The 20,840-nt window shown below is 40.4% G+C and overlaps 1 protein-coding gene across 2 annotated transcripts in view; it reads right to left on the bottom strand.

Moving 5' to 3' along the window:
• The window catches only part of ANGPTL5 (angiopoietin like 5), a 39,009-nt gene that overhangs the window by 13,005 nt on the left and 5,164 nt on the right, over nt 1-20,840 (bottom strand). Inside the window, exons 2-7 of one of the 2 annotated variants that reach the window (XM_030560235.1) lie at nt 9,155-9,277; nt 8,248-8,483; nt 6,172-6,319; nt 5,282-5,385; nt 4,754-4,847; nt 3,469-3,569 (exon numbers count right to left, since the gene is read on the bottom strand). In XM_030560235.1, the coding sequence (XP_030416095.1) occupies nt 3,469-3,569; nt 4,754-4,847; nt 5,282-5,385; nt 6,172-6,319; nt 8,248-8,346 (546 nt within the window). In that variant the 5' untranslated portion in view covers nt 8,347-8,483; nt 9,155-9,277. The remainder of the gene's footprint in view (nt 1-3,468; nt 3,570-4,753; nt 4,848-5,281; nt 5,386-6,171; nt 6,320-8,247; nt 8,484-9,154; nt 9,278-20,840) is intronic. The other variant, XM_030560246.1, reaches the window with a different exon arrangement.

A 20,840-nucleotide genomic window follows, 5' to 3' on the forward strand; every position in this document is an offset into this window, starting at 1 on the left:
GTAAAAAATCACTTAGAAAAGTTAGATGCCTGCAAGTCACCAGGGCCTGATGAAATGCATCCTAGAATACTCAAGGAGTTAATAGAAGAGGTATCTGAGCCTCTAGCTATTATCTTTGGGAAATCATGGGAGACGGGGGAGATTCCAGAAGACTGGAAGGGGGCAAATATAGTGCCCATCTATAAAAAGGGAAATAAAAACAACCCAGGAAACTACAGACCAGTTAGTTTAACTTCTGTGCCAGGGAAGATAATGGAGCAGGTAATCAAAGAAATCATCTGCAAACACTTGGAAGGTGGTAAGGTGATAGGGAATAGCCAGCATGGATTTGTAAAGAACAAATCGTGTCAAACTAATCTGATAGCGTTCTTTGATAGGATAACGAGCCTTGTGGATAAGGGAGAAGCGGTGGATGTGATATACCTAGACTTTAGTAAGGCATTTGATACAGTCTCGCATGATATTCTTATAGATAAACTAGGAAAGTACAATTTAGATGGGGCTACTATAAGGTGGGTGCATAACTGGCTGGATAACCGTACTCAGAGAGTAGTTGTTAATGGCTCTCAATCCTGCTGGAAAGGTATAACAAGTGGGGTTCCGCAGGGGTCTGTTTTGGGACCGGTTCTGTTCAATATCTTCATCAACGATTTAGATGTTGGCATAGAAAGTACGCTTATTAAGTTTGCGGACGATACCAAACTGGGAGGGATTGCAACTGCTTTCGAGGACAGGGTCAAAATTCAAAATGATCTGGACAAATTGGAGAAATGGTCTGAGGTAAACAGGATGAAGTTCAATAAAGATAAATGCAAAGTGCTCCACCTAGGAAGGAACAATCAGTTTCACACATACAGAATGGGAAGAGATTGTCTAGGAAGGAGTATGGCAGAAAGAGATCTAGGGGTCATAGTAGACCACAAGCTTAATATGAATCAACAGTGTGATACTGTTGCAAAAAAAGCAAACATGATTCTGGGATGCATTAACAGGTGTGTTGTAAACAAGACACGAGAAGTCATTCTTCCGCTTTACTCTGCGCTGGTTAGGCCTCAACTGGAGTATTGTGTCCAGTTCTGGGCACCGCATTTCAAGAAAGATGTGGAGAAATTGGAGAGGGTCCAGAGAAGAGCAACAAGAATGATTAAAGGTCTTGAGAACATGACCTATGAAGGAAGGCTGAAGGAATTGGGTTTGTTTAGTTTGGAAAAGAGAAGACTGAGAGGGGACCTGATAGCAGTTTTCAGGTATCTAAAAGGGTGTCATCAGGAGGAGGGAGAAAACTTGTTCACCTTAGCCTCCAATGATAGAACAAGAAGCAATGGGCTTAAACTGCAGCAAGGGAGATTTAGGTTGGACATTAGGAAAAAGTTCCTAACTGTCAGGGTAGTTAAACACTGGAATAAATTGCCTAGGGAGGTTGTGGAATCTCCATCTCTGGAGATATTTAAGAGTAGGTTAGATAAATGTCTGTTAGGGATGGTCTAGACAGTATTTTGTCCTGCCATGAGGGCAGGGGACTGGACTCGATGACCTCTCGAGGTCCCTTCCAGTCCTAGAGTCTATGAGTCTATGTCTTAATTTCTTGAGACTTTTGTTCTACTATGTTTTAAGCTTTAATTACAAACACGTGTGTTTGTCTTTTGCTCTTTTTATGCCTTATCACATCGGTGGTTTTACATTAAAATATTTTCCCTTTAATATTATTCTTTAATAAAACACACACACACATACTTTTGGATATTCTCAGGCAGATCCTGTCAGCATGATCTGCATTCAGATCTGTGTGACATCTATTAGACACGAAATGAGATACCTTTCTGTAAGTGGAGGTTTTGTTCTCATTATTTATTGTTCCTTCATGGTTATAATTAATTTATGACTATTTTTCCCTTTGTCTTCTACTCTGTCAGTATTTTAAGGAATCTCCTCACTTACTTGATGTCTCCCACGTCTTCAGATATTGGCATAAGCACAAAATGTAGAAAAGTGTCAAAAATGCTTTTGAAGTGAAAAGAACTTTTTCATTTCAGAAATGTTTGCACTGTGCTCTGAAAAGGTCATAATTTAGCCACTTGAAGCCAAAAGTTACAGCAAATGGACTGAGCAATCTCTTTTCTCACTGAAAGGTAATAGTTAGATCTCCTATAGTAAACACCTGATTTTGGAGAAGGCATGAATAGTTCCAATTTTACCCAGACTTTGAGGTCAGAATCAGAACTAAGATCATTATCCTCCTCACCCACTACCTCCCCTGCTGACACGGAGGAGAGCAAAAGTGTGGAAACATGTGAATTGGGTGGAAGGGACAGCTGTTTGCATGGCATATCCAACTATACATAGGCTTCAAGGTACTGATGAGGGTTTTAAAATTCAAATTGCTGGGGGGAAAGGACAGTGCAGCTAGGAAATCGCAGCCTATATGCTCCCAAGGAAAGAGGCCCTATATTTTCTTGCAAAAGGCCACATAGAGTTAATGCTGCATTAAGCTTTCTCTACTCCTGTACCCTGCCCTTAGATAAGGAAAGATTATGCAGTCACAGTGAGGAACCCAGTGTCCATGTTGCAAGAGAGTATCTCTGTCAGTTTTGAGAAACTAATAGAGGGAATAAGGATTACAAGAAAATACCCAGACATTTCTGGGTGTGGGGACAGAATTTCTTTTAGTTCCTTAGTCTTTGTGCAGGTGTGTGCCATCGTCTAGTCATGCTCCATAACCCTACCATGGCCCTTTTAGTCACATTCATGAGAGGAGAGCAAAAAAGCAATGGCTTTTCCACTCACTGAATGATGTGGAGTTTTTATAGAGAAGGATGATTCATTGGTTAGTGGCACTTTTCTAGAATGTTCAAGATCAGGTTCTGCTCTACCATAGATTTCTGAGAAACCTTAGGCAAGTCACTTAGCATCTCTGTGCCTCAGTTCCCCCCCTGTAAAATAGGGAGAATTGCACTTCCCCCACCGAAAGGTGCATTATGGGGGTGACAAAGTGGGTGAGGAAATAACTTTTATTGGACGAACATCTGTTGGTAATAGAGTGCTGTGTCAACTCAAAAGTTTGTCTCTTTCTCACCAACAGAAGTTGGTTCATTAAAAGATATTACCTCATCCACCTTGTCTCTCTAATATCCTGGGACTGGCACAGCTACAACAACATTGCATACAAGGGGTGTTATAAAGCACTTGGCTATTATCCTGATGGGGCCATTTAAAGTACCTGAGATAGTAAGTTTTCTTCCAGGTGGTTTCACTGTATCTGAAATGAGAGAATATGGCTCTGTATCTGAGATTATATTTCTTTGCAAGAACTGGGAAAGATTTCAAAATTGTAATTACGGCAGAGCCACTTAAATGGCTCTTAATATAAACCCTTATTCACACAATGAGAAATATCCAAGGAAAATACTTTAAAATTATTAAACATATTTTCAAGTAAAGTCTGTCCACTATGTGAGATAATTTTATTACCTCATAAGGGTAATTTGATCCTTCTGGATGGATTATGTACAGACCGCTGGGGGTTTTTGCAACTGAACCTATAGTGTCTTTAATATCAGTGCAATCCAGTCCTAGAGAACAAAATTATTCAATATAATTTAGGTTAAACATTGCAACAACAAATACAGATTGCAACAAAAGGAAAGCACTTAGATGTAAATGTATGAATGATCTCAAATTAAATTTCGTTGTCAAGTAAATTATAAAATTATCTTTAATCAGAGATTTATTTTGAAAATGTGAATTCTCTGGAATGTGGTAAGGTCAGAAATAGGCAGAGAATAGAGAAAAAGGAACTTTCCACACATAAAAAAAGCATTAGGTGCGGTTGATCTTTCTAACCATAACTAGCACTGCATAGAAGATTACACACCATGGATCTGATCCTGCAAACCTTACTCAGGCAAAGATCATATTGAGTCAATGGAAGCTTTGCCTGAGTAATGGCTGCAAGATAAATCCCTTTATGTAAAGCAATTGCTGACACTCTCTTGTAAAGATTTAGATTTACAGTTTAAAAATCCTTTAAATCATACCATATATCAAAAATATTTTGCTTAAAAGTATTAGGACAAATCCTGCTTGACTTACTCAAGTGAGTGGCCTCATAGAACCCAATGGGACTGCTTAGAGGTGAAATTCCTCTCCTTGGAAGCATCAGAACAAGGAGGGCTTAAAGTGTAACACAGGTCTTGTGTTTTATCAGATGCACAGGCATGAAATTCACCCAGTGTGAATAAGGAAGCAGGATTTTGCAAGGTGCTGAACAACCCTGCATCCTCAATTCAGAAGGGACTCAGCACCTGTGTGACAGCTAATCTGATATTTTCCACAAATATCCATCTGTCATAAATTTTCTTTAAAAAGAATCCAAAGTACTTTTGCAAAATTAAGATTTTAAAACAGTTCATAAGTTTTCCAAAGCTTATGCAGTACAAATCACTTCTGAGTAGCTATTATAAATCCCTAGGAGCGTTGCCAGTTTTTTGGCGCCCTAGGCGGCGGAAGGTCCCCCCCACAAAATGGCACCCCCGACAGAGGCGGTGGAAGGTCCCACCCCCAAAATACCGATGACCATCAGGGCAGCCGCTGCCCCTCAAATATTAGCACCCTAAGAGACCACCTAGGTCAACTAATGGGTTGCACCAGCCCTGTAAATCTCATATCTTCTTGACTTTGCTTTTCTCATTTCCTTACCAGGACACTTAAAGATAAAAGAGAAAAGATATAAAGGTTAGATAAGAAAAATACTTACCATGAGACTGAACTGCTTTGTAAGGAAGTGGATCCAAATGTTTTCTCAAAACTTCTGCATTCAAAAGAAGGACCCTGTTCATAAGTTCACTCACCTGTAAATTCAGAAGTAAACAAGAGTTTAAATACACTTAGACTGGAGCACTGAGATTTGAAGTCTTATGACTTGCTTCTTCCCTTATATAGATGTTCTGTAGTTAATTTCTATGATGCATGGTGATGCACACTTTACATATCCATAGGCCATGCTGAGTGCCTGATTTTCCACTGCCTTGTATTTGAGCAATCATTTAGGACTTGATTCAACTGCCACTTAAGTCAAGAGAAAATTTTCAAAGGACTTCAATGGGACTTGGGCTGGAGCCTTATATCTGTGCAAAGTGAGTGCACAATGGTTGTTATACACTATCAAAGAAGAATGGCAGCGTTTTACATGCCATAAATACTTAGATTTACCACAGTAACACAATAACTATAAATGTGTGTCCTAAGGGAAAATAAATTTAATATTATAAATAAAAATTAATACCTGATTAGAAAGATAATCCAAAGAAGACTGTTGATCATCCATCATATTTCTTACCAGTTTTTTTGTACTTCTTGCATATTCAACAAGAGAGTTCTGCAAATTTCCTAAAAAAGAGATTGTCACCTACTATCATATTAAAACTGTAGAACCATTTTAAGCTGCATAAACTTCATGCTTATTTTATGAAGTTTAAGTGAACACCAAAGATGTCTTATATTAGAGGGCTTAAGTGAGACTAAGTGGTGCATAGACTTTGGACTAGGCCCTTAAGAGACATGAATTGGCATAGCCCCATTGACTTCAGTGGAGCTGTGCTGATTCTGCAGAAGATCTGTCCCCTCAGAAAGGCTCTCTGCACAAGGATGAATCTCAGCCTCTTACAGCATTCGTAGGTACCAATGTGAATGATACCTTAGAAATACAAATGCAAATAAAAGACAGATAGATATCTAAGGTTTTCTGTCACCACAGCTTCAAATCTTTTGCTCATCTACCAACACTCATGCTTCTGGGCTTTGCTCACATGCCAATAGACCTAAATGTAAGACAGACAGAAGATTAATAATGCATGTTAAAAGAGACACAGAAAAGATAAGCAACTTGTTAGAATATTCTGTGGCAGATTGTAGCAGGCTTTGAGGGGTTTGACAAGGCAGGGGAGAGAGCACAAGGAGTCCTCTTCCACCTAGGTATCTGCACAAAGGATAACCACTGTCTCAGCCCTTTTATGCCCATCAGTAAATCCTCTGCAGGGTGCCCAAACTGAGTAGCTAGGTGTAGTGCTGGCCCATGTGCCTGGGAAGAATCAAAGTAAATATAGTTTGCTATAGGTGCATAGAGCATAGGTGAGTTTGTTGCTGACCCAAAGGCTTTTCTTAATGAATACATACGGCACATGTAATGTTTTTCTCCTCGTAACATTTTAGCTTGAATATCACATGGCACAAGGCATTGTTCCTTTTGTTTTGAAATAGCTGTTGGTGTATTGTTCTCTGCAGTCTTGGGTGGTGTTTCCACAGCACTGCCCTTGAGTGTACCCTGTTATACCAAATAATGGAAGACAGATTATGTTTTGAATTTGCCTTTTTATCCTTGTCTTAAAAAATTAAAGACAATAATTGCCAGCTAGTAACTCAAAGAAAAGACCATAGAGGTTTGAGCCCAGGTACTGTTGAGGGTTTCCTGATCAGAAATCCCCCAAGAAGATTGATCCAGAAGTAAGTTAGCCATTTAAAAACAATCTTAAAAGACTCCTAAGAACTGGCTGGTGAGCTACTTCCACCTCCTGGCATTGTAAACCTAAGGCCTGAACTCGCAAATACTCACTGCTAGGCTTAGAGCTTGCTGCCATGAGCAATCCCATTAGAGTGAATGGGACCGCTCACAATATAGCAACTATCACATCCAATAGTCCTTGTTAGCAGTCAAGCCTCACAACTAAACAAAATTATTTATGTTGTGGTGAAGAAGCAGGTCTTCAGGTTTATCCCTTTTTACTCACAATTATAGTCTCATTCTGCCTAGTACATAGTACAAATTCATCAGGTAGACCCCAACCTGGCAAATACTGACATATAGATACATGCATAACTCTACCCAGCTAAGAAGTCAATAAACTCTAACCACATAGACAGCTCATATTTACAATCAAATACCACATCAGCAAGATATCTTTAATTTCCCTGAGGAGAAAGTTTAAATGGACACTATCAACTCGAAATCTAGCCAATTCTAAACAAAGGGGGTCAAAAACAGTTTCAAGGCACTGCCCCCATAGGGTTATACATTAACATGTTCACACTTTTAAAATGTTTTTCACTCCCCTGTTGCTGTGTGAAACCCACACCATCAACAGGGGAAAATTATTATTCACAAAGTTCTGTCAAAGTAAACAAATTGAAAATGTTTTCTCTGATCCCTTTGGGCTGTGATAACCAGGGGTGTTACTTGTAACAATATAGGTAAAAACTCAAAACTAGTTTCTCCCTTGCTGAAAGGAAAAAATGCAATTGACTTTCCAAACATTTTCTCCAGATTCCTTTTTTTCCCACTAAAGACTGATGTTTTTAAAATGTCATTGTTTTGTTACAACACTGTATAGTGATTGTCTATTGTGTTGTGCAAATTGAAGCATGATTCTTATAGTATTATGATTTTAAAAGGAAAACCAAATTTATTCCTGAATATTTCTAAAGCATTTTTGGTCCTCCCCTCCTGCTCCAGATTCCTCCCTCTGGCACTAGGACAACAGTGGCATAATACTGAATAAGTTTTTCATTGGCACCTGTTTTTTATTTTTAAAAGTGAAAGCAAAAATTACAAAAGATTGTGAACCAACAGGGTTTAGAAAATCTCTTGAATTACTAGGAGTATCTTGTGTCTCCTCTGCAGATAAATTTGTATCTTTCTTGGACTGCAGACTCCACTCTCAGTTGAAACTAATCACAAACCAAGCAAGAAATTTTATGTAACAGTTAAAACCAGACCACTTGAAACAGAGTTTCGGAGCAGGGTTTCATCCTGGCTACCAACCAGGCTATTGGTATTAACCAACATCCATGTTCAATTGCACAGGGTCAATCTATTATTTTTAACCAGTATTTATATAAAAACAAAAGCAAACAATTATTAAAAGACAAAGGGTCAGATTCTGATCTCAATTATATGGCTATAAATATCTGTGTAATTCTACCGAAGAAATGGAGTTACTCTGGAACATATAAATTAAAAGATTCAAAACTCAAACAACACTTGTTAAGAAGAAAGCTTCTGTGTTCCGCTGTTAACGAACTAATTTTCTTGCTGCAATTTTAACAGAGTTTTTTTCTTTCTCAGAGGAAACTTTTCTATACATCATAGTCCATCTAGGTAAAACAATCTACATTTTAAAAGCATCACTCACTGTTCAGAACCTCTATTCAGTTGCATTAATTATCTTATGAAATCAATGTAACTGAAAACCTTACCTTAGTAGAACAGGGTCTGACATTGCCTAGCACAGTCTCAGCCCCAGTGAAAAAAATGATATTTAGACAGATCAATGAAGTTGGACTAAACTGGATCATCTTTTACTTGAAGAAATGCAAACGCTTCAACAGGTTTCAAATTTCTGTGGAAAGGCTTGTTCATTATGAAGTCCTGAGTCAAGCATTTGGGAATGTGTACAGCACAAATGGCAGCCAGCCCATTAGTCCTTTCATGCCTGGATTTAACAAAACACATTTTATTCATAGAATAGAAGATTTATATACTGCACTTAATATAGTGTTTTGACCCTGAAAGCAATTACTGCTGAGGACTGGCATATGACAACCAATGTATTAACATTTACACTGTATAAAGATTGTGATAGGTCTTGGGAAATGTTGCCCTTCAAACATGTTCATTTGTATTTAGTGGGCTGGACTGGTTGAAAGAAAAAATGATTAATTAGTGTCTAAATCCTTTTATAAACACTTTAACCTAGAAAAAAAACTGTCCATATTTTTGTACTAGCAGGGCTATATCTATGGGTAAGGAGGCAGTTTCAGAATACAGTATGTAGGTTTTCTGGTTTTAAATTTAAACTGATAAAAATGCACTGCAGCTAAAAATCTGAGATTGGCATTTTTATAAAAACTTACCATTTGTGCTATATTGAAAATTGTTTATAGAGGGGACTAATGGACTTTAAAGATCCCTCAAACTCAATGATAGAACATCTCTAGGACTAAAGGGACTTTGAATGGACTAGTTTTTTAAATAATTCAAGAAAAACAATTTTTATCCCTAAAAAATTTCCCACAGTGGATGTGCCTAAAAATCTGAAAAACAGGAAAACTAAGCACCTAAACCATTAATCCCTAATTATAAGCCCGATATTCAGGTACTTACATCTTTTACATCGAACAGTACAATTTGGACCTGAAATTCCTCATGCTTGATTTCACCTCAAAGCTGAACTGTTTCTGAAAGTTTAGTAAAGATCCACTTGACTATTTTCTGTGATCCAAGTACCTGCGAGGATTGATATTTGATATGATATGGTTCAATACATGAAAATCTCCAGCCTGCAGTACTGTATTAAGAGAACATCATGGCTAGTGAGAAATTGGTATATGCTGTAGTAACCCTGACTGGAGTAAGATTTGAAAATAGCTATTAAAAAATTCCATTTTGTACCAATGATTTTTTTTCAACATGAAAATATACTGTATGTGACCTGATTCTGACAGGAGAACCTATAACTCTCACTCAAGTTGTCATAACATTTTTCCCAGATCTGGACCTTAGCATCCAAAATATGGGTGTTAGCATGAAAACCTCCAAGCTTAGTTACCAGCTTGGACCTGGTAAAGCTGCCAGCAGCCAGGAATCTATACAGTGCCTGGCGCACTGTGGTCTCCCAAAAACCTTCCCTGGGGGACCCCCAGACTCAGATTCCTTGAGTCTCACAACAAAGGGGAGTTCCCTTCCCCGTCCTCAACATTTGTCCACAACGTTTCCCTTCCCCGTCCTCCCCTCCAGGTGTTCCTTCCCTGGGTTCCTGGAGAGATATACAGAAGCAAGCTCCGTGAATCTAAACAGAGGGACTCCACCCTCCCTGTTTCCAGTCCTGGAAAACAGAAGTACCGAGAGCTTATCTCTCTTCCCCCCTCACCCAGAGGGTATGCAAAGTCAAGCTTAGTAAATCTAACACAAAGAGATTTTCCCCCTGACTTCTTTCTCCGACCAATTCCCTGGTGAGCTGCAGACTCAATTCCCTGGAGTCCCCACTAAAGAAAACTCCAACAGGTCTTAAAAAGAAAGTTTTATATAAAAAGAAAGAAAAGGACATAAAAATGGTCTCTCTGTATTAAGGTGACAAATACAGGGTCATTTGCTTAAAAGAAAAAAATGAATAAACAGCCTTATCCAAAAAGAATACAATTTAACACATTCCAGCAACTACACCCATGTAAATACAAAAGAAAACAATATAAACCTTATTGTTTTACTATCTTTGTACTTACAACATGGAAACAGAAGATTAGAAAGCCAGGAGATAGAAAAATCACTCTCATAGCCGAGAGGGTCAGACACAAGACAAAGAACTCACACCCAAAACTTCCCTCCACCCAGATTTGAAAAAGTCTTGTTTCCTGATTGGAAAAGTCTTGTCCTCTGGTCAGGTGTTTCAAGTTACTCCTTTCCAGGTGAAAGAGACATTAACCCTTAGCTATCTGTTTATGACACAAGTCAATAGCAGCTGTGGATGCTCAACATCTCACAAAATCAGACCCTAATTTGTTCAAATGGGCTTCAGAGCATCCCTGTAACAGTGTCAGTAGGATACAATAATATCTAATTAGAGCAGCAATAACTTACTTGCTCATGGTTTACAGAGCTAAATTGTGCCCCACAGAACATGCCCACACAGGAAAGTAAGGGAGTGAAAGACTGCATCTTACTCCCCTGCATCAGTTAACTACAGAGAATGTTACTCGTGGAGGACTTCTGTGCCACTGCACATGCAGAATTTGCACAGAAATTAATGGGTTTTGAGCAGAATTTCCTTTTCCTCCACAGAAATGAGCTGCAGACTGTCACTAGAGTCTGCTAGACCTGGCAGAGCACACTGCCAGGGGCTGGGAAGGAAGCCCTCAAGGAAGGAGGTGGCATGCAGGAATATCCACACAAGCTCGGGACCCAGAATCAGGCTGTTTCTCCCTCTGGATCTCTGTGGGGGATGGGGTGCAAGTGTCTGGGCAGGAGACCTGCAGCTGGAATCAGGGGGAGGAGCTGCGGGTGTCTGGACTAGGGGGCACCCCACAGCTGGGCCCTGAGGGATAGGGGAAGGGGATATGAGTATCTGGGCTGGGGGGTGCCCCACAGCTAGGCTCGGGGGTAGAGGATGTGTGCAGGTGTCTGGGCTGAGGAGCGCCCCGCAGCTGAGCTCTGGAGAGAGGGGGTGTGGGTATCTGGCCCCGCTGCTGGGCTCTGGAGGGAGGGGGCAGAGAAATAGGAACTGGGTTGTCATAGGGGTTTCCTTAATTCTCTACTCCAGGAGGAATTTTTTTGTGTCTGTATTGTTACAAACATAGTTGCTGATAGGTATTTGAAATAAATTACCAAAATAATTGAAATTGGCATGATTGTATAGTATTATTTTAAAAAATAAAAATGCAGATTTTTAAAATATTGTGCCCAGAATTTGTAGTTTTTTGGTGCAGAATTTCGCCCAGAGTAGAATGTGTGGAGGGAGATAGCATTTTACTCCTTCTTCAGTGGGTGAGAAGTAGGGGGGAAGTAGGCAGAGTCTTTACCCCCACTCCAAGCACCAGTCACCACCACTGAGCTGGAGCATAGAGACAAGTAAGATACACAAGGTAAATGACTGCAACAGATTTATTTCCCCATAGAGAAATGGGGAACCAGACTGGTCTGCTCCTGCAGCAGCACAGCTACCTCTTAGTCAAGGCTTGCTGTAAAAATACAATCTTCATCTTTGCTCTCAACCAGGCAAAACTCCCACTGACTTCATTGGAACAGAAAAGTATTGAAGTACCGACCCACAACTTAAATTCAAATATTTAATAAGAGAGTTGACTAAGTTCCAATGGATTATTGGAGACATGTTTATTGGAAAATATGTATTACAAGCGTGTGTATATATATATGATGTCTGATGTATATAACATGTTACATACAACATTTGAAGTTAATTAAAATGGTGGAAGTAGCTGGAAGTTGAAGTTAGTTAAGGTCAGAATGGACATAAGGCATGTATTCTTAATACTGAGGGTAATTAACCATTGGAACAGTTTACCAGGGTCGTGATGGATATCGGTGGCAATTTTAAATAAAGATCAGACGATTTTCTAAGAGATATGCTCTAAGAATTATCTTGGGGAAGTTCTGCGGTCTATGTTATACATGAGGTCAGACTAGATCAGGGATCGGCAACCTCTGGCACGCAGCTCACCAAGGTAAGCACCCTGGCGGGCCGGGCCAGTTTGTTTACCTGCCAAGTCCACAGGTTCGGCCGATCGTGGCTCCCACTGGCTGTGGTTCACCACTCCAGGCCAATGGGGGCTGCAGGAAGCAGCGGCCAGCACATTCTCGGTCTGCACTGTTTCCCACAGCTCCCATTGGCCTGGAGTGGCGAACCACGGCCACTGGGAGCCGCAATCAGCTGAACCTGCGGATGCGGCAGGTAAACAAACTGGCCTAGCCTGCAGGGCTGGCTCCAAATTTTTTGCTGCCCCAAGCAAAAACAAAAAAGACAAGAGTGTGCCGCCGCTGAAGCAAAAAAAAAAAAAAAAAGGCCAGAGTGCCGCTTCTTCAGAAGTGCTGCCCCAAAGGACTGGAATGCCACCCCTTCAAAAGTGCCTCCCCAAGCACATGCTTGGAATGCTGGTGTCTAGAGCCAGCCCTGCCAGCCTGCCAGGGTGCTTACCCTGGTGGGCCGCGGGCCGAAGGTTGCTGATCCCTGGATGATGATCACAGTGGTCTCTTCTGGCCTTGGAATCTATCTATGAAATGAAGTTGAAAAGTAAAGGATTCAGTAGTTAGGAAATGCCAGAATTAAAAGACAATCCATTTTGTCGTGTCCCAAACAGGGGTTTGGGGCTAGTCTCTGTGGCTGATTCAGAGTACTGGAGAGCATGCTCAGTGCAGATGCAGTGTTCGGCGATTTTGACATCCAGCCTCCAACAAGCTCCAGTGCATATGTGCAAATGTGATTTAGTGTGGCTGTTATAATCTGGCCCAATCAGAATGGATTTTCATAGATACAGGAAAAGGACCTCTAGGATCCTAGGACAAATGTTAGGTTCCTGATGAAAAAACCTGAGGCACTCTAGTTTTTCCTTAAAAAAAAATTAACAATCTACTTTCCCTTAACCTCACACTAAAAAAAGAGTGAACCATTTTTGCCAAAACATAAAAATAAATAAACCTGAGACAGAGACCAAGCATGGACATTTTTAGCCTGAATGGTTTAAGTTTAGAAAAGTTGTAAGCAATTGAAAATAGAGGGTTATAACTGGAAATGTTAGGCAACCTCAGTAATGGTGATTGCCACCAGCCTCATTGCAATTATAGATAATTAGATTTAATAAAACAATAAAACAAATACTTTATTAAATAAACAATTGAGTTTCAATAATTATAAGTAAATAAGCCCTGCTGGGTTTGATTCATGTGGGTTACACAAACTGGATAATGTAGCTCCTTTCATAGGGTTGGATATTAAAACAAATCCTGCCAGTTCACTTGAAGGTTGAGGCCCTAGCAATCACACTAAAGTTTATGGGACTGTACCTTCCCATGACTTAGTATATTAGTTACTGAAGGAAGATTGGGAGCACTTCCCTATTCCTTCTGTTTTGTGGAGGGCTGGGATTAGGCTGCTTCCTATCCCTCAAGAACTATATGGATTTGGAGAGAGTCCTCGTTCCCCTCCACCCCCACCAAAACTAAACAATGTGGAAGAAGCCACCTGTGGAAGACCTTGAAGACCCTCTACAAGGGGCCATCCAAGCCCTTAGGAAATAGGAAGAGGAGGTCCAGAAGACATGTAAATCCCCATCATTGCTCTCTCCTGCAAGCCCCAAAAGGTATATAAGGTTGTCATAAACAGATGGTTAAAGGTTAATGCCTCTTTTACCTGTAAAGGGTTAAAAAGTTCACCTAGCCTAGCTAAAACCTGAACAGAGGGACCAATGGGGGGACAGGATGTTTCAAAAGGAAGAAGGGAAGTTTTTCCTTTGTTTAAAGTTTCAGTTTCAGCCGGAGTGAAAAGATCCAGGAACCAGCCTCTTATCAGAGTAGTAAGTTTTAGAAAGGAATAAATAGGTTTATGTTTATTTCTTCATAACCTGTCTTATGCAATTAGAGGTAGAATCAAATTGGGTATTTGGGTGGCTTTTTTTGTTTGTTTTTTGTATAACTAAATTTGCGCTCAGGAGAACATCCTCTGTGTTTGAAATCTGTTCTCTGTGAGAGTAGCTGGTATGCTGATCTCTCCCAGAGGGTTTTCTTTTACCTTTCTTTTCTTTAATTAAAAGCCTTTTTTCTTAATACCTGATTGATTTTTCCTTGGTTTTAGATCCAAGGGGATTGGATCTGGACTCACCAGGGATTGGTGGGGGGGAAAGGAGGGGGTTGGTTAATTTCTCCTTGTTTTAAGATCCAAGGGGTTTGGATCTGTGTTCACCAGGGAACTGGTGAAGTTCCTCAAGGTTACCCAGGGAGGGGAAGGTTTCGGGGGACAGGGAGTGATCCAGACACTGAAAATTCTGGATGCTGGCAGCGATACCAGATCTAAGCTAGTAATTAAGTTTAGAAGTGTCCATGCAGGTCCCCACATCTGTACCCTAAAGTTCAGAGTGGGGAAGGAACCTTGACATGGTGAGCAGCAGTAAGGGATTTTTTAGGAACCAAAAGAGAGATTTTTTTTCCTCCTTTGAGATGCTGGGAAAGCAGTGCAGGAGAGATACCCTGAAGGCAAACAGATAAAGGTTTTTCTAACAAGGCTTTGTTAGAAAGGATTTCCATCTGGGCTTAGCTGGAGAGTAATTAACAGTTTGCAAAAGACAAGTTACAAACCAGTTTTTCTGGTTTCTTCTCATTCTGGGAAGTCCAGTTAAAAGCTGTGGGGTTTTTTTTGTTTGTTTGTTTTTTTGCCTCGCAAACCAAGATAGCTCAGGCAGAGCAGGGGAAAATGTCAGGCAAGGAGAAAAAAAACATACAGCAACAACTAGAATTGGCCAAACTCCAGGCTGAGGAGCGCCAAAAGGAACATGACAGACAGATGGCCAGAGAAGAAGCTGCCCACAAAAGAGCTATGGAGGCAAAAGAAAAAGAGATGGAGATCCAGAGGGAGACCCACAAGCAAAACCTGGAATTAGCAAAGGCTAAGCAAGAGTTACCAGCCAACCCTAACAACCCTTCTCCAGGTACTGTTTCCCATTCCAGAAAATTCCCCACCTACAAGGAAGGTGATGATACTGAGGCCTTCTTAGAAAATTTCGAAAGGGCCTGCCAAGGGTACAGCATCCCTACAGAGCTGAGGCCACAGCTCAGTGGACCCTTAGCAGAGGTGGCGGCTGAAATGCCTAAGGAACACATGAATGATTATAAACGTTTTCAAACCAAGGCCAGAATCAGAATGGGGCTAACACCTGAGCATGCCCGTCGGCGGGTTCAGAGCCCTAAGGTGGAAACCAGATGTGTCATTTACCTGACACGCCTACCACATTGGAAAAAATTGGGATGCCTGGATATCAGGAGCAAGTGCTAACTCTCTGGAAGAGCTGTCATTCCTAATGCAAATGGAGCAGTTCTTAGAGGGTGTTCCTGAGGAAATAGAAAGGTACATCCTAGATGGGAAACCCAAAACTGTAACTGAGGTGGGGGAGATTGGAGTCAAATGGATGGAAGTGGCAGAAAAGAAAAAAAACTACTAGCAGTTGGAGCAAATGTCTGAAAGGGAAAGCCACTGGTCAATCAGTGAAAAAGAATGCTACGCCATTGTGTATGCCCTGGAAAAGCTATGCCCATACTTTTGGGGACGGCATTTCCAGCTACAAACCAACCATGCTGCTCTAAAGTGTCTTCATACTGCCAAAGGAAACAACAAAAAACTTCTTCGATAGAGTTTAGCTCTCCAAGATTTTGATTTTGAAATTCAACACATTTCAGGAGCTTCTAACAAAGTAGCTGATGCACTCTCCCGTGAAAGTTTCCCAGAGTTAACTGGTTAAATTGTTCTTGGAATGTGAAAAATCTTGTAGTTTTACATAATTAGTAGTATATATAAAGGTGCATGTGTTTTATTAATCTGTTTATTCTAAAGTTCTAGGAAGAAAACACCGCCAGTGTGGTTCCACACTATCTGAGATTTGGGGGGCGTGTCTTAAACAGATGGTTAAGGGTTAATGCCTCTTTTACCTGTAAAGGGTTAAAAAGTTCACCTAGCCTAGCTAACACCTGAACAGAGGGACCAATGGGGAAACAAGATGTTTCAAAAGGAAGGAGGGAAGTTTTTCCTTTGTTTAGAGTTTCAGTTTCAGCTGGAGTGAAAAGATCCAGGAACCAGCCTCTTATCAGAGTAGTAAGTTTTAGAAAGGAATAAATAGGTTTATGTTTATTTCTTCGTAACCTGTCTTATGCAATTAGAGGTAGAATCAAATTGGGTATTTGGGTATTATTTTTTGTTTGTTTTTTGTATAACTAAATTTGTGCCCAGGAGAACATCCTCTGTGTTTGAAATCTGTTCTCTGTGAGAATAGCTGGTATGCTAATCTCTCCCAGAGGGTTTTCTTTTACCTTTCTTTTCTTTAATTAAAAGCCTTTTTTCTTAATACCTGATTGATTTTTCCTTGTTTTTAGATCCAAGGGGACTGGATCTGGACTCACCAGGGATTGGTGGGGGGGAAAGGAGGGGGGATGGTTAATTTCTCCTTGTTTTAAGATCCAAGGAGTTTGGATCTGTGTTCATCAGGGAATTGGTGAAGTCCCTCAAGGCTATCCAGGGAGGGGAAGGTTTTGGGGGGACAGAGAGTGATCCAGACACTGAAAATTCTAGATGCTGGCAGTGATACCAGATCTAAGCTAGTAATTAAGCTTAGAAGTGTCCATGCAGGTCCCCACATCTGTACCCTAAAGTTCAGAGTGGGGAAGGAACTTTGACAAAGGTAAAGCTAGGGGTCTTGCAGGCTGGGACAGCTGTTTGCCAGGAGGCTTGAGATGTGCAAATTTTGTCAGTTCAGGTCTGTGACTATTCACAGATCTAGGCTGATTTTTTTATGGATAGGATTAAAACTTGAATTTTCCCAGATTTCAGATAGGTTTAGGGTTCGAGCCAGACTGTTCTACAGCCCTATTAACAATTCTGTTCAGATGAAAGATGCTGATTAAGGGCTAATAAAGCTTTTCTGACATAGTGAACTTTATCAAACAAGAATAAATATATGGATTAAAGAAGTGGACTGTGGGTCAAATCATAAGTGCAGATACCTCACAGAAGCAACAAGTAAGCAGGGGCTATTCAGTATTACACTTTATTTAGTCACAAATGTTATATTTGGACCCAGCAGAGAGGGACCTAGACCTAGGCACAGAGGGAGCTGATAGAAATACAGCTGTCTACCATGCTCACTTTATTGTTCTGACTGCAAAACTGAAAGGAACATAAAAGTGAGACTTTGCACTGGGGAGGGGGGGATGCTCAAAGATTTAAAGAGACAGGACATCACGTCTTCATCCTACTTTTAAAAGCTTTCTAAACACATATACATTATCATTTACATAGCTAACATGAAACACTATGTAGCCTAACTAAAAGTTGCAGGTGGACTATCACAGATTCTTAAACTGCAAGGGACTATTCTACTTGAAATAGCAACTTACTAACTAAACAATTTATAAATTCAGGTGAACGACTGGTTTTTCAACTCTCTTGGGATAACATGGTGACTGTGGTACTGAAGTGTCCTGAACAACAGGAATCAACTGGATCTGGTACAGAATTAACTGGATCTGGTACCAAAATTTCTCCCATTGGTTTCTCCAGGCCATTAGGAAAACTATGGGAAAGAACTTCACCCACTCCGTATGGTGAAGCATCACAAGCCAATTGTAATGGCAGTGAAGCACCAAAGTGCATAAAAACATTCGCTGATATCAGCAGTTTCTTTGCTTCTCTAAATGCACACTCACATTCTTTAGTCCATTTCCATTTTTTTCTTTGCTTGTAAGAGTTTATGTAACGATGACAATACTGTCCCCAGATTAGGCAGAAATTTGCTATAGTAATGAAGCAATCCTAAGAATGAATGTAATTGTGACACATTTTCTGAAGTTGGCACTTCAAGAGCTGCCTTCTCTTTCTCAAACATGATCCCCTTGATCCTTTCTTGTAACAAGAATGTCATTCAAATAGCACTGAACTCCATTCAGTCCCTTCAGGATCTCATCCCTGGCTTTCTGGAACAGGGCAGGTATTGATGTGATACCTAAAGTCAACCTGTTGTAACAAAATTAGCCTTTTTCTGTACTGATTGTGAGATATCTGCAAGATGTCGAATCAAGCTCCATTTGAGCAAATCGAACTTACTGAAACATTGTCCTCTATTAAGAGTAGCAAACTAATCTTTCATACTAGGTTGTAGATACTGGTCTGCAGATAAAACTGCATTAAGTGTTAATTTGAAATCTCCACAAATTTAAACGGAGCCATCATTCTCGATCACTGGTACATGGGCGTAGCCCACGCACTATGTGAAGCCAGTGACAGGATGACAGTGTTTACTAAAAGAGCAAATCAGCTTCTACCAGAGGCCTCAGAGTATAAGGCATAACTATGGACTTGCAATATTTTGGCTGGCTGTCAGACTGAACACTGAGCTTCACTGACACATTGCTCATCTGTTCAAGCTCTTTTTCAAAAACTTCAGTCTGTCCAGTATTTCTTGAAGATTTCGAGATGCTTTTGTGATCACCTTGATCTCAGTCCAATTCTCTTTGTGCTCCTCAACCCAAGATCTGCCAAACAATGGTGGATATTTTTCTTCAGTCACATTCAAGGGTAAAACAACAGATTGTCCCTCTAGTTTAACTTTCCCCTGGGGTATCCTTTTTGGGGTATCCTAAATTTTCTCTGGTATAAGTCTTCAAAACTGTGGAGGTTTCTTCCAGAGACGATTGTGACAAAGAATGATGATAGGTACAGGCAGAAATCAATGAAATGGCAGCTCCAGTATCAAGCTCTATTCTTGTAGGAAATATTTTGAACAAAGGTGTGACCCAAAGCCATTTCTGACTCTAACTTCTAATAACATGTATAGTACTAGGGCTTGGTCAGTGTCACTAAAGCTATTGTCTTTTTTCAACTTATGAATTCCTGATTTCTGTCCTTTCTTAGATTCAGGCTTCATAGGTTCATCTTGGATATGGTTACTCTGTGCTGCTGGTCATTGAACTGTACGACAGGTCATGGCAGTGTGTCCTTTCTTCTGGCATTTTGTGCAAGTAGCCTCGTATTCCCAGCAATCCTTCTCAGTGTGTGTAGGTTGTGCACAACAGCCACATGGAAATTCTTTACATTCTTATGGTCCTCTGTCACGCTGATGCAGGAGGTGAACATCTCAGTTCACACTAATTTCCATAGAATCCTTCTCTGCAGTTTCCATTGCAACTGCTACTTCAACGGCCTTCTTGAATGTAAGCACTAATACAATCAGTAACCTTCTGGAGCTGATCATTGCATAATTCAAAGACTAACTGGTTACACAGGACATCACTTAATGTTTGTCCAAACTGACAATGCTCTGACAACTTCCTTAGAGCAGCAACAAACTGCACTATCGACCTCCACTTCCCTGATGTTGCCAATTAAACTGATATAGTTCCACTATAATCAGTGGGGTAGGAGAAAAATGTTCCTGCATTGCTGCAGTAGCTTCAGCATATGTGACAGTTCCATGCATAGTAGCCAATAGGTCACACAACAGTCCATATGCTTTCAGTACCATCATTGTCAGCAAACTTGAAACTCTTTGTCTATCTGGAATGGAGTTGAAGGTTAAAAATTACTCAGAATATTCAAGGTACACCACCCATGATTTGCAGCTGTGGCTGAATTCACCAACAGTCCCTAGAAAAGTTGCCGTTTTCTCTGCTCTCCTATTGGATTTCCTCTGGATGTCTTTTGTGCCACAGGAAACTTTTGTTGTTGTTAATGCACTGTCTGTACTCAATTTTCCTTTTCTGGCTGTGTGCCAACACTGCAGATGTCAGAATTCTTCCTTGGGCTCTACTTGGACTCCCTCTGCTAACTGTAGCGCCTCAGTGCAGGCTAAGCTGTTTCTCTCTCTGCCTGCTTACATGTGGTCAATCAATATGTCTGCTTACTTTCCCTTCACTGTTGCCTGTTTGAATTGCTCTGGTAGTAATTGCAGTACCCTTATCCTTTGTTCTATCTTTATTTGTCCACTTCCCCTCTCTAGCTATCTGGCTTATCCTGTCCCAAGTGCAAAAAGCAGCAGTTTGTTATCTTGTTCCTCTAGGTGAAATGTCATCCTTTTTATATTGTATTATTTTCTTACTTTTTCTTGTTCTTCAGGCAGAGACAGCAGTGGACACTTGTGGGATAGAAATCCTGTGTCGCCAAATGATACATTTGGACCCAGCAGAGAAAGAGATAGACACAGACACAGGGGGAGCTGATAGAAACACAGATGTCTGCTTTGCTCACTTTATTGTTCTGTCTGCAAAACTGAATATACCACAAAAATGAGGGTTTGTACTGTGTAGGGGGGCACTACTCAAACATTTAAAGGGACAGGACTTCACAAAATATGTGACAGATTGACAATATCTTGTAGTATCCTGGACAAACCTTAAGGAATTAAGATACATTTTACTGAATTACATTAAACTTTATTGAATTAAGATTAATACCTTTTGGGGTATATTGTATTAAAAATGCAATTGTATATGTTCTCTAGTAGGGAGGGAGGTGCTAATGTACTTCCCCCGTTATCAGCCCTTGAAGCCATGTCCCTGGAAAGGTTTATTCATAGATTCATAGATT

The sequence above is a fragment of the Gopherus evgoodei genome, chromosome 1 (assembly GCF_007399415.2).
Source record: "Gopherus evgoodei ecotype Sinaloan lineage chromosome 1, rGopEvg1_v1.p, whole genome shotgun sequence".
NCBI classification, from domain to species: domain Eukaryota; kingdom Metazoa; phylum Chordata; order Testudines; family Testudinidae; genus Gopherus; species Gopherus evgoodei.